General features: G+C 34.9%; 2 protein-coding genes across 2 annotated transcripts; both read right to left on the reverse strand.

Moving 5' to 3' along the window:
• Nucleotides 1-4573: 4573 nt before the first annotated feature.
• Nucleotides 4574-6359, reverse strand: LOC123535785 (uncharacterized). The gene is made up of 2 exons (XM_053520572.1): nucleotides 6224-6359; nucleotides 4574-6000 (listed from the first exon to the last, which is right to left on the reverse strand). The coding sequence occupies exons 1-2, from the start codon at nucleotides 6357-6359 to the stop codon at nucleotides 4574-4576; spliced, it is 1563 nt and encodes a 520-aa protein (XP_053376547.1).
• Nucleotides 6360-8510: 2151 nt separating this feature from the next.
• LOC123535786 (uncharacterized) lies at nucleotides 8511-10184 on the reverse strand. Its single transcript, XM_053520573.1, has one exon. The coding sequence runs from the start codon at nucleotides 10182-10184 to the stop codon at nucleotides 8511-8513; it is 1674 nt and encodes a 557-aa protein (XP_053376548.1).
• Nucleotides 10185-13172: the final 2988 nt, after the last annotated feature.

The raw sequence follows: 13172 nt of genomic DNA on the forward strand, positions 1-13172 counted from the left end.
AAGTTGAATAAAGACTGATAAAGTAACAGTAAAGAAAGCACAAAATACATAATCTGAAGACTGAAATAGACACTTTGAAAAAGGAAAATTGAAAATTACAGGGACAAAATGAATGTTCGGAGAATACTCAAGACAAAGATGTTGTAATCCTCTATGGTAATGATTTTAAATGTTTTAATGCAGCTACACAGGAGTGTGTATATAGTCTGTTAAGACACAACGTAAGAACAAGCAATGTTTCTGCAGTTATTGCATCTGTTTTAGTCTGGTTGGTTTGAAAGCAAACAGACTTCCATCAGTCTCTACAGTGAATAATATGAATGTACAAAGACTAATTTTGTGGCGTGAACAAATTGCAGAAATTTTACCAGCTGAACAAAATTTGTGTATATTAAGTGATGAAAAATTGGTACTAGACAGATTGTAACAAAATCTGGACAAGACACCTTAAGTTTTCTGCAAAATATATTTTGTCTAATATTGACTCTGTTAGTATTTGTTTGTTTTGGGTTTAACGCCGTTTTTCAACAGTATTTCAGTCATGTAACGGCGGGCAGTTAACCTAACCATTGTTCCTGGATTCTGACCAGTACAAACCGGTTCTCCGCAAGTAACTGCCAACTTTCCTACATGAATCAGTGGGGGAGGACTAATGATTTCAGACACAATGTCGTTTACCAAATAGTCACGGAGAACAATAAACAGCCCACGCTTTCTCAGCATGGCCAAAGTGAAAATTCACTGTTTTTCTAAACACAGAACGACCAAATAGGATCAGTTATTTCAATAGAGCCCACGCTTTAACAGCACTAACCAAAGTAAAATGTTCATTTTTTTCCAAAACAAATTATCAATGGAGATTTGCCAGAACAAGTTTGTGGCTTACGGAAGGTCGGTGCTTCTACCCACGTGCCCGCTCGTGATGAAATAATGCACGAAGGGGCATCTGTGGTCTTCCTCCACCGTCAAAGCTGGAAAGTCGCCATATGACCTAAAATGTGCCGGTGCGACGTTAAACCCAACCTAACAAACAAACAAAGAACAAGTTTGTTGTTTTGGGTTTAACGCCGTTTTTCAACAGTATTTCAGTTATGTATTGTGCTATTTTCTTAATTGTCAAATGTGCATACATTACACGCTCTGTTCATTCGATATTGTAATATTCGGCCTAACTTCGGTGATATCCGTATGTTTTACGGAAAGAAATTTTGGTTAAGTGTCCAAATTTCATTATTAGTATTGAAAGTGAAACACGTACTCGTCGTTCGTATCTGTGGACCAGTGGTTACAGCACATGACTCAAATCCTGGAAATCCCTGGTTCGAGCCCATTAGGGAGAACATTTTTATTTTTCATTTTTAATTGTTTACATGATTTATATGACTCCGATGACAGCAGTACCGACACCGCGAGCGAAACTGAATGATGAATTTAGCTAGTTGTATTTATATGTGTGAAATTTATAATGTAGTGAAATGAACTGTGAATAAAAATAACATAAACATATGTTTAAAATGAGAAATTAAAAAAATCGAGATAAAAACATAAAAAGATGCTTGTGAAAATACAATGAAGGGAACATTGCATAAACATGATAAAAATGTACATGTACAAAGAGTTTCTTGAAATTTGTAAAAAAAAAAAAAGAAAAAGAAAGAAAAAAAAACAGGCTCTGAACGGTTTCGATCCTAAGATCTCCAGGTTTCAAGCTATTGACGATGACCACTGAGCTATCGTCACTTGCGTATATGCGTATGCACGCTTTAAATATTAACCATTTTAATTTGGTTACTTTCCGTATACTATACGGAATGTACCGACAATCAACCGAAGATTAAAATATTCTGTGCACCGCCCATGTAATCAATATGCATTTGACAGTTCAATAAAATAGTACAATAACGGCGGGCAGTTAACCTAACCAGTGTTCCTGGATTCTGTACCAGTAGTCCGGTACAAACCTGTTCTCCGCAAGTAACTGCAAACTTCCCCACATGAATTATCAGATGTGGAGGACGAATGATTTCAGACACAATGTCTCTTATCAAATTGTCACGGAGAACATACGCCCCACCCGGGGATCGAACTCGCGACCCCGCGATCCGTAGACCAACGCTCTCCCTACTGAGCTAAGCGGGCGGGCTTTGCCAGAACAAGAGTGTGTGTGTGTGTGTGTGTGTGTGTGTGTGTGTGTGTGTGCAATAAATGCAGAACAGCTTTACCAAGATTTCAGTTGCCTAATGAGATAATTAAGTCTCCAAAAATATAAAAGTTAGACATATTTAGTCAGCCTCTTACTCCATCAAGCTTTGTGTCTTATGTAAGAGAAAGGGTGATGAGAAATAAATTAGTTGTTGGGAAGTGTAAGGCAATTGCACAGGCATTTATGCAGAGGGATTTACATATCCCCAGGACATTAAGGTGCTGTCCGTCCCATATGAATATACAGAACTTACTCACACATGATGCACCTACTCAGCTGGTTACAACAAAACCGCACAGTATAGTAGTCGCAACTTGACCGCGATGGATGACCTTAGGCTGATTATTCACATCGATTATTTCATTATAGAAATCAAGGGTGCTGTGGTGAAGGCATATCTATTTTATTTAATTTTTCCTTCAAACACACATCGACATTTATTTGACACTTTTTATACACTTTAATTTAATACAAAAACACCATCATAATTTATATTCATTTTATTACTCCAAAACACAATTTATATTTATTCCACTTAGATTATTTTCCAACTATATCAAACATGTTTTAATCCAGTCATGTGTAGATGTTACCACTTTTCTATTTCTTACTTATATATATTTTCTTAATGACAAATAACTGCTTTTATATGCTGGTTTTAACAAAGGCAAACAATACACACAATGGAAGGAGCAGGCTCCTCTATACAAAGTTTAAATAGTACAAAGAGTGGAGCCTTATACAATGAGAGGAGTTTTCATTCATAGTTTATTGAATTAACATATATACATATACATATACAACAAAGGAGGAGCAGAATGCTCCGAAATCTAAATTTAGTTACAGAATAACAATATGCAAATATTATTCAGATAATCAAACACATAGTAATATTAAAGTCTTTGCGATATTCGCAACATTCCCACGACACAAAGATAAACAAATAATCCAGTTTTACTTTCTGTTTAAATTATCTACTGTTTTTTTTTACATAAACTATTTACTTGAAATAAGCAAAATAATCCTTTTCAACACTGATATTTGAATCAACTTCTTTTTCATCTACATACTTTGTTTCTTTGGTAAAAGTTAACTCATATACTTCTACTTTTGTTTTCATAGTAGATAATGTAATTGTTCCTTCCTCACATTTATTGCCTCCAGGATATATTTTTTGGTTGTTGTTGTTGTTGTTTAAATCCACCAGATATTCAGAATCATTTTCATCTGAACTTATGTCGCTGTAACATTCTTTACAGCCTACATTGAATTTATTTTTCTGAATTTTATTCTCATCTGTTTCATAATCATTCATTTTAGCAAATTCAGTATCTCCATCTTTTACTCTACTGGAATAATTCCGTTCCTGCACAATTTCACAATCACATTTTTCCTGCATATCACTGAATTCTTTACTTTCCCGAATTTCTACCACGTTTTCTATTTGCCCATCTCTGAAAACATTTATTTCCTGGATGTTTTCATTTTTATATATTTCCTGCACATTTTCATAATCATAACATTCCACTACATTTTTTGGCTCTTCCACTAAATTTTTCACAACACCAGCATTTGTTTCCAAAGCATAATCACATGTAACATATTCATCTACGTCGAATATAAATTCATCTACAGATTGCGATGTATTTACATGAAAATCCTGGTCAGACAAATCTTGCAACTCGGCTATTAAATCGAGCACAGTGTCGTCGTCGCTGACATCTTCTGTTGCACCCTTTGTACTCGTATTCGATACGTCACCTCTGCGAGCATTTATTGCCTTCATATTTGCTTTAACCTTACTAAATCCATGATTAAAAACTAAATGTCTAGACAAATAACTTCGCCTGATAAATCTTGATTTACACTCATTTTCAGTACAGTTCCAATATTCCAATGTCATGTGTTTTTCTCGTATGTGTCTGTATAAATTCTTTTTGTACATGTACTTGTAGGATGACCCACACGTATCACAGTTAAACATAGTTAATCTATTAACGTGTATCAGCTGTGTAAAAGCAACTAAACTTTTGCTACACTTTTCAAAGTATATATGTCGAGTGAACATAAAATTATCACGAAATCCTCGTGCAAATGTACTGAATAGTTTCGGACGGCGCCGCATATACAATTAGAGGAGTTGTGTAGTTATTGGCTCCGTTGAACTTTGACACGGCCAAATAACACTAAATTTCTTTTAAAATTTTTGATGAAATGTAAATGTAATACTTCTTTAATAAAAAATTATAACAAACTGAGACTTTCAGAATAAAACCCTTGAATATAACACTAAAACTTTATATTACTGTCTATTAAAATAATTCATATTTCAAAATTTGATAAAACGACACTCTTGGATATTCATAATTACTAATTTTCAAAAATGACACGGATCTTTTTTCGAGCATTCTCTTTAGATTTCCGGTCGCTTGGTATGCGAGGAATCTCCCCCGCAGAATTGTCCTTCTCTGTTGGTTCTGTAGTTTGTTCACTACTTACTTCGAGGGGGTATAAGAGACTCAGTGGTCGTCCTAAAACACGACCGGAGGAAGTCTTCACTTTAGCTGACCGAATATTTCCGTCACTGCTTATACACAAATCTGTAATTTTTCCAAGCTTCCAACAACCTCTTGGACAATCGTCCTTAATCAGAACTACCTCACCCTTACTTGGCATACTCTGTGATTGTATTCTGCTGGATTTCAGTTTTGTTTGCGTTCTCTCACGTAAATTAAGTAAGTAATCGTTTCGCCAAGTTTTCCAGAAACAGTCTACCAACTTTTGACCTTTCTTCCAAATCATAAGAAGTTTATTCTCTGTGCTCTCATGTGGAACATAATCTTCGTCGTTCTCGTCGAGGTCGTGTTCAATGGATTGTGTTACAATTCTAGGATTTAAACATAGAAAATGAGCAGGAGTTAGAACATTTTCGCCAAACTCTTCACCGATGTAGACCAGCGGTCTTGTATTTACAACTGCTTCCACTTTTTTAAGTAGTGTCTGTAGTTGAATTAGAGTTAATAATTTCTTCCCAAGAGATTTTCGAAGTGCTCTTTTGACGAGGCTTACGAGTCTTTCGTAAAAGCCTCCCATCCAGGGGGCTAATTCAACTATAAAAGACCACTTGATATCACTATTGGCGGAAAAGTTTTGAACATCCGTACTTTTCAGAACTCTTTTCCACACTGTGTTCAATGCTTTGCTAGCACTTTTGAACTGCATGGCGTTATCACTGATGATTTCAGTTGGTTGACCTCTTAAAGAAATGAATCTTTTCAAGGCTAGAATAAACTCTTCTGATGACATATCCTGTACCATTTCTAAATGAATGGCTCTTGTAACAAGGCAAGTGAACAAACAAACCCATACTTTACAAGTATTGCCTTGTGATTTGATGTAGAGCGGACCTAAATAATCTATACCCATTTTCGAAAATGGGGTAGATATTGTAACACGTGATTTCGGCAAAGGTGGCATCACAGGCATTCTGTATGGTCCTCCTTCCACTTTTCGACAAATTGAGCACTTAGAAATAACTGATTTCACTGCTGAGCGCCCTTTTGGTATCCAATACTTATACCTTATGTAACTCAAAGTTTGTGATGTCCCACTATGAAGGAGTTGCTTATGAGCTCTGTCTATGACTAGAGATGTAAATCTGTTGTATTTAGGAAGCAGGATTGGAGTAACTGTATCTGCATCAAGGTTAGCGTTTTGCAGTCTCCCACTGCATCGTAGCACACCATTTTTGTCAATAAACAGTCCTAACTGGCGTTGCAAATTATTAGACCTTTTTCCTGATATATCATTGAACACATCTTCAAAGTGTTGCTTTTGGACACATTTGATCCACTTGTTCTCTGATTCTCTTAGTTCATAATTTTTAAGAACTCCATTTTCATTACACCTTTTTCTCAACTTGTTTACAAATCTGAGGACCAAGGCCGTTACTCTGATGAGCTTTGTAACTGATGAAAATCTTTCAGTTGATTTTGCATGGAGTGTGTATAGTTATATCACTTGTTTCTTTCTCAGACTGAAACAGACTACTTTCTTTACTTATCTTGGATTTCAGCTCACTTCTATATACATCCTCTGAATCACTTTTTATTTCAAACTCTGGATCTGGCCAACAATTTCTGGATTGTGTAACCATTGCGGGCCATGCCACCACAGATTATTATCCATCAGATTTTAAGAGTACTTCCTCTTGTTGCAATATCAACAGGGTTATCCTTGGACCTTACATACTTAAATGTGATGCTTGTATGACTTTTAATTTCATTTATTCTGTTACGTACAAATACTGTTAGATTCTTTTCACACTCCAACCATTTGAGTACACACTGTGAATCTGTCCATAAATAGGAACATTGAAGCGGTATTTGCAGTTGTTCTTTTACAAAGTTCAGGCATCTTACACCTATTAGAACACCCATAACTTCTAACCTTGGAATTGACATGCCTTTTGCTGGAGCTAGCCTAGTTTTCGAAAATATCAACTCACTCTTTGTTTCCGTTTTACTTGACTGCAGTAAATAAATTGCTGAACAATATGCTTTCTCTGAAGCATCACAAAAGCATAACAATGTATATTTTACATTTTCGTCCCCTAACGTTACACATCTTGTCAATGAACATTCTTGAAGCTTCTGTAGATCTGACTGTATTACGCACCACTTTGCAAGATCATCGTTGTCAAGCGAATCATCCCAATCGAGGTTTTTAATCATAATGATTGAAGAAGCATTTTTTCCTCTGACGGTTACAGGTGATAACAATCCTAGAGGGTCAAAAACTGATGACACTGATTTCAACACCTGTCGCTTTGTTACACTTTCATAAGGAACAAATTTTCCAAGTTTCAAAGACATACAGTCAGTCTCAATATTCCATTGATGTCCTAAAACACTCATGCTTTTACAATCAGCTTTGTCTTGGCCAGGTATGTTTTCATTTACAACACTATCATTGGAAATCCATTCTCTCAAATTCATAGATGCTTCTTGAAACATTGACTTAGCTTCTCTATATAACTGTAATGCTTCTTTGGTATTTGAACATCCACTAATCAGATTGTCCACATAAATATCTTCTTTCAACTTAGTAGCAATATCTGTTTTGTACGAATTTAGATGATGTTCTATAGTTATCCCGAGTAGAAAAGGGCTAGAAATAACACCGAATGGTACTCTGCAAAATCTATATTCTTGTAAATTCTCACTGCCTACCGATGTATTATTGATATCTTTCAGCCAGATGAATCTTGTAACATCTCTTTGATCTTCTTGCAATCCTATCTGAAGAAAAGCTTTTTCAATATCAGCTATCATTGCAACTTTATGCAACCGGAAACGAAGAAGTATGCCACAAAGGTCATGAATCATGACTGGACCTCTGTATAAACATTCATTTAATGAATTATTTCCTTGTCTAGATTTGGCAGATGCGTCGTATACTATTCGAATTTTGGTTGTTGACTTCTGCGGTGTAATAACTGCTTGATGTGGAATATAGTGTTTTCGTCCAGTTACATTCCATCTGTCCACTTTTTCAATCATTCCATTTGCGAGTTGATCTTGAATTACACTGTCGTACCTCGACATTAACTCGGGCTTGTTTTTCATGCGTGCTATGGACGATTTTAATCGACCAAGAGCAAGTTCACGGTTTTCTGGTAGTACTGGGTTTTCTTCCTTCCAAGGCCATTTTACGTGGTAACGTCCCATCGCGAAATATCAACGTTTTCTGGAAAGCATCATTGGCTTTTTCATCACATGTGCTTGTTTGTTTGTCTGTTATCCCGATACTTTCTACATTCCAGAAATCTTCCAAGTCGGGTTTTCTTGGTAAACACTTATCCACTGACGAAAATACTTGTGTGTTGGCACAATTTGTACCTTGAGTCAATATGAGCATGTTGGTGTCACAACTGTCCTCATCATAGTCTAATGTGCGACCACTTAGGAGCCATCCAAGTTTCGACCCGAGGAAATACAGTCCTGGTTGTATTTCAATTTTCTGGGGTAATATAAAATCTAAGTAGTAATCATTTCCGATAAGCAAATCTATAGAAATTGATTCACTACTAACTGGCAGAGTATCTGCTAACTCCAGTGTGCTCACTAGGTTTTCATAGGAAGAAGTCACAACCTTCATAGGCTTCCTGTACATAGTTCCGGCTATATTTGGTACAATATTTGCACTAAGTGTGACATAGGAACCGTTCTTAAGTTTTACTTGTAACTTTGTCAGTGGGGTTTTGATCAATTTAGGTTTATTGCTACCAAATGTCATCAGTTTTATCTCATGCATTTCTCTTTTTTTCAAGGCCTAACTCTTTTGCCAATTTCTCAGTTACGTACGTCCTGTGAGATCCTGAATCAAACAGAAGTCTTATCTCTTTTTCACATACACCAGTTTTATTTCTCACATTTGTCCTAGCCGTTTGCATGAGCACCATTTCATCACCAGATATCAAAGCATTCTCTTCAACACATTCCTGCTCTTTATCGTCCTGAAACTTCTCATTTGACAAATGTGCACTTTCATTTAAGGACTTTGAAACAATTGTCCGAGGACAAAGACTCCTGTGGTGGCTGTCTTTTTCTCCACAGTAAACACAAACTTTGTTCCGTTTGCAATCTTTTGCAATATGATTATTTCTCAAACACTTGAAGCAACTGCCTTTTATTCTCTGTTTTCTTTCTTCAATTGTTCGGTAATTTGGGCACTCGTCGCTCCAATGCATCTGTTCACAGTATCTACACTGTCTAGCTGAATATTTCACTTCCGCTTTTCTATCTTGAGCCAGTAACATTTCGCTACTAGACTTCCTGTATCCGGAACTACTTGCACTGCTGAATTTGGTCTTGTAAAGGGTTTTATCAGCTATGTCATTCGTGTTTTGTCTATATCTGTTGATAGGAGGAGCTTTGTCATGCTGTGTGCTTCTTTTATCATCTTGATCTGTTCGCTCACGAGCAACTATATATTGATTTATTCGTTCTCTCAAGAATATTAAAGTCCATTCTTTTGTTGTCCCTTTTTGTATTTCAAGCTGTAACAGCACCTCCTTTGGTAGTTTTGACTTAATAATTGACACAAATACTTCCTGTTGCACATCTTTTCCAAGCACTTCAAGACTTCTTAAATGTTTTTCTACTTGGTCTAAGAACACACGTAGACTTGATGTTTTGTTCATCGGAGGAGTCAGATTCACTAACTTAGAGTAATGCAAGTCTACAACTTCCTGTGCATTCCCGAATCTCTCTTTCAACAATGATAAAGCGACATGATAATTTGCATTGGTTAATGGTAGTCCCGATATTGCACTCTTTGCTTCTCCAAACAGCTTGCTTTGAAGATAAGTAAACTTCTCTATATCAGACAACCTCTTGTTACTATGAACCGTGCATTCAAACGAATCCCAGAATTCAAGCCATTTAATTTTATTTCCACCAAATGAAACAAGATCCAATTTCGGTAACTTGACAGACGTTTTATCAGTGTCGCGTTTAATTTGTTTCTCTATAAACTCTTTTTGCTGAGCCTGTTGATTTAACATGAATTCTTTCATTTGATTTTGTATTTCGAACATTTTTTCATCCGTGAAAACTTCAGAAGGCTTGCTTTCTGTTTTACCTGCTGTTCTTAGATCATCTTTGAAATATTTCAAATCAATACACACTTTTTCAACTGTTTCACTCAAGTCAAAATCATCATTCAATACTTCTTCAATGAATTCTTCTTCACTTTCATCTATCATTTCCAATAATTTATCTCTTTGTTTATCTAATTTTGCGGAGTACAATCCGAGAAAATCTATACACTTACTCACTTTTGTTGTTAATTCACACAAATCCACTTCACTTACATCACTTCCCAATAACTCAGAGGCGTTTCCCAGCTCAATTTTCAATGCATTTCTGTACTTTGTCCGCAAGCCTTTGTTGCTTCTAATCACTGCCTTTGTTGCCATATTTATTTTCAGTTTTAAAATCCTTTATCTGATTAACATTTATAGACTTCTTGTATTCCTTTAAGTTTCCTTTCCCGGGTTCCGGCGCCATTCAATGTGGTGAAGGCATATCTATTTTATTTAATTTTTCCTTCAAACACACATCGACATTTATTTGACACTTTTTATACACTTTAATTTAATACAAAAACACCATCATAATTTATATTCATTTTATTACTCCAAAACACAATTTATATTTATTCCACTTAGATTATTTTCCAACTATATCAAACATGTTTTAATCCAGTCATGTGTAGATGTTACCACTTTTCTATTTCTTACTTATATATATTTTCTAAATGACAAATAACTGCTTTTATATGCTGGCTTTAACAAAGGCAAACAATATACACAAAGAAAGGAGCAGGCTCCTCTATACAAAGTTTAAATAGTACAAAGAGTGGAGCCTTATACAATGAGAGGAGTTTTCATTCATAGTTTATTGAATTAACATATATACATATACATATACAACAAAGGAGGAGCAGAATGCTCCGAAATCTAAATTTAGTTACAGAATAACAATATGCAAATATTATTCAGATAATCAAACACATAGTAATATTAAAGTCTTTGCGATATTCGCAACAGGTGCTAAGGGTAGCCGTGTATTTTTATATGGAATTTGTTTGTATACAGTGCAGTATCAACGTATATATACTTACATTTGATCAGTTAAAACCTTTCAATACAATAATTTATATTTACACAAATTTATATTTCCTTTTTCTCGTGCAGCTCGTTTTTTACGTACACTCCTTTTCAATAATAGGTTGTGCCTTATTATGTATTATAATGCAAAGGTCAACCATCAGGGTCAAGTTGCGTCCACTATATGTTTTCTAAATCACATATAGTTGTCCTCCTGCAGAATACCCGCAAGCTGTTTGTAAATTCTTCCACGGTTAATTTCGACATTCCTAGCTCCACGACTGATGAATCATAGTATGCACTCAGAGGGTGAAAAGTACTTTCAAGATCTTCTAACCGTCAATCTTTATAACACTGAGGTACGTTCTGCAAGAACGTGTTTGGTGGTTTTTCTTATGAAACTTTAGACTGGTGTTTCTAATCGGATTTTAGATTCACTTTATGATCTCTAAAGGTCTCAGATTCAGGTAATCATCAACGTTGCTGCTGACACCTGTTTGCGGTATTTTGTTCCTGACAATCATTTACAATTCTGGTGTTGTCAAACTATACACTACTCCATTGGGTAAGGGAATCTTTACCTCTGATCCCAGTCAGGTTGTCCTGGTGCTTGCGGGACTTCTATTTACATTCAGAAAATCCAGCGATGATCAGTAATCTGATGACAGTGACTGCAATACCGAGGATTAATTTGAGCACAATGCTCTTATTCAACTGGCTCATGGTACACAGTGTAGAAATATTTTGTTATTAAATTATATATAAACTAGAGATAGTGGCCCTGCTCATATTCGAAATTACTGTCTATTTACAGTTAATGCAGATAAGGAAGACTGATTCAAATGAGGGACATTGAGCAATCGGTGTGCCAAAACACATAAGTCATTTGCAAAATTATACTAGATTTGCAAAATTATACTACATTTTACTGTAAATGTCACAAAAAAGTATCCTTTATGCATTTTAAACAAATTGAATTTTGTGGTAATATTACATGTACACATATGTAAGTATGTAGAAAAGAATATGTAAGATGCCTTTAAATGTTAAGTATGCAACAAAGCAAAAATAGCAGACTGTTTGAGTCTGTTCATAAGAGGCTCAAGACCACTAGCACCGACTGAAGCGAAATTCCATTATTACAACAGTTTGTTAGTTTGTTTATTTTGGGTTTAACGCCGTTTTTCAACACGGCAAAGCCAAGATAAATGGACACTTTCATATTCCCCTGTGTCATATGATGATTTCTGACAATATTTAAGGAATACAATATCATCTTATTCTTTTTTTAAAAGATATTTATAAGGGCTTTCTGGTGGTGTATGGTTTATCATACTTTTGTTCGGTATTTTTTTATTTACAAGGGTTGGAGAGTCGAAAAATGGCTCATTTTAATCGTTATGCTGTTGCACGGAAAATTCATTACTTTTTGACCATTTATTTAATTACTATTTTAGTTTGTTACAGTTTTTATTTCAAGTTTTCAAACTTCAAATGACATTCAGGTAAGACATACTTTTTACAGATTTGAAATTGGTCTAAAGATATTAAAGATATTTATATATAACTAAATCCATCACTTCGTTATGCGTTGATGGTTTTTACCTGCTCTGTTTCTACAAAGGGAATACCAAAGTTATTCTTTAAACTGGCAGATATAATCAATAGTATCATGAAAAAGAAACACATTTGCCAGCATCTAAAAGCAAGATATTGATTTCCACTACATTATTTTCTGGAAAATGATAGCGGAATCTTGACATTTTTATGTAAAGTCCGTAGCCCCATTTTCAACAGTGTACTGCTTGCACAAAAACAAGAGCAATATAAAAATGAACCTTTGATTATTTTCGGGTTATCCCACATACTAACTACAGAAAAGACATTTCTTCACAGAAGAAGCAGAAAAAAGTTTTGAACAAAAAATGGTTGTCCGTAGCCCTGTAGAGTCTGTAGCCCCACCATATTCATGCAACTAAATCAGAATTTGTTATGCAATAATCATATCTAATACTAATAATTTTTCTCATTTATGATATAACAAAAGAGCTTCATTCTTTCAAACATCTAAGATGTTGATAGTTAACAGTATAATGGGGAAAAAAGATATAATTGTAATAAATTAATTATATTTTTGCCAATTTCCAACACTAATCTTACAGATCTAATGCATATTGCTATTTTTTTAGTATCATAAAGTAAGGTTAAGGATACACTGTATCAGACTTATAATAAAAATTGTATTATCAAAGTATTTATATATTGATAATAAATACAAGTTAAAATGTTATACAA

The sequence above is a fragment of the Mercenaria mercenaria genome, chromosome 12 (assembly GCF_021730395.1).
Source record: "Mercenaria mercenaria strain notata chromosome 12, MADL_Memer_1, whole genome shotgun sequence".
Taxonomy (NCBI): domain Eukaryota; kingdom Metazoa; phylum Mollusca; class Bivalvia; order Venerida; family Veneridae; genus Mercenaria; species Mercenaria mercenaria.

Bases quoted from the DNA above. Each gene is read 5' to 3' on its own strand.
- LOC123535785 (XM_053520572.1), bottom strand. From the start codon at position 6,359: ATGGTTACACAATCCAGAAATTGTTGGCCAGATCCAGAGTTTGAAATA. The intron at 6,001-6,223 runs GTGATATAACTA...ATGATATATCAG, and splicing joins TCAGTCTGAGAAAGAAACAA to GAAAAAGGTCTAATAATTTG.
- LOC123535786 (XM_053520573.1), bottom strand. From the start codon at position 10,184: ATGGCAACAAAGGCAGTGATTAGAAGCAACAAAGGCTTGCGGACAAAG.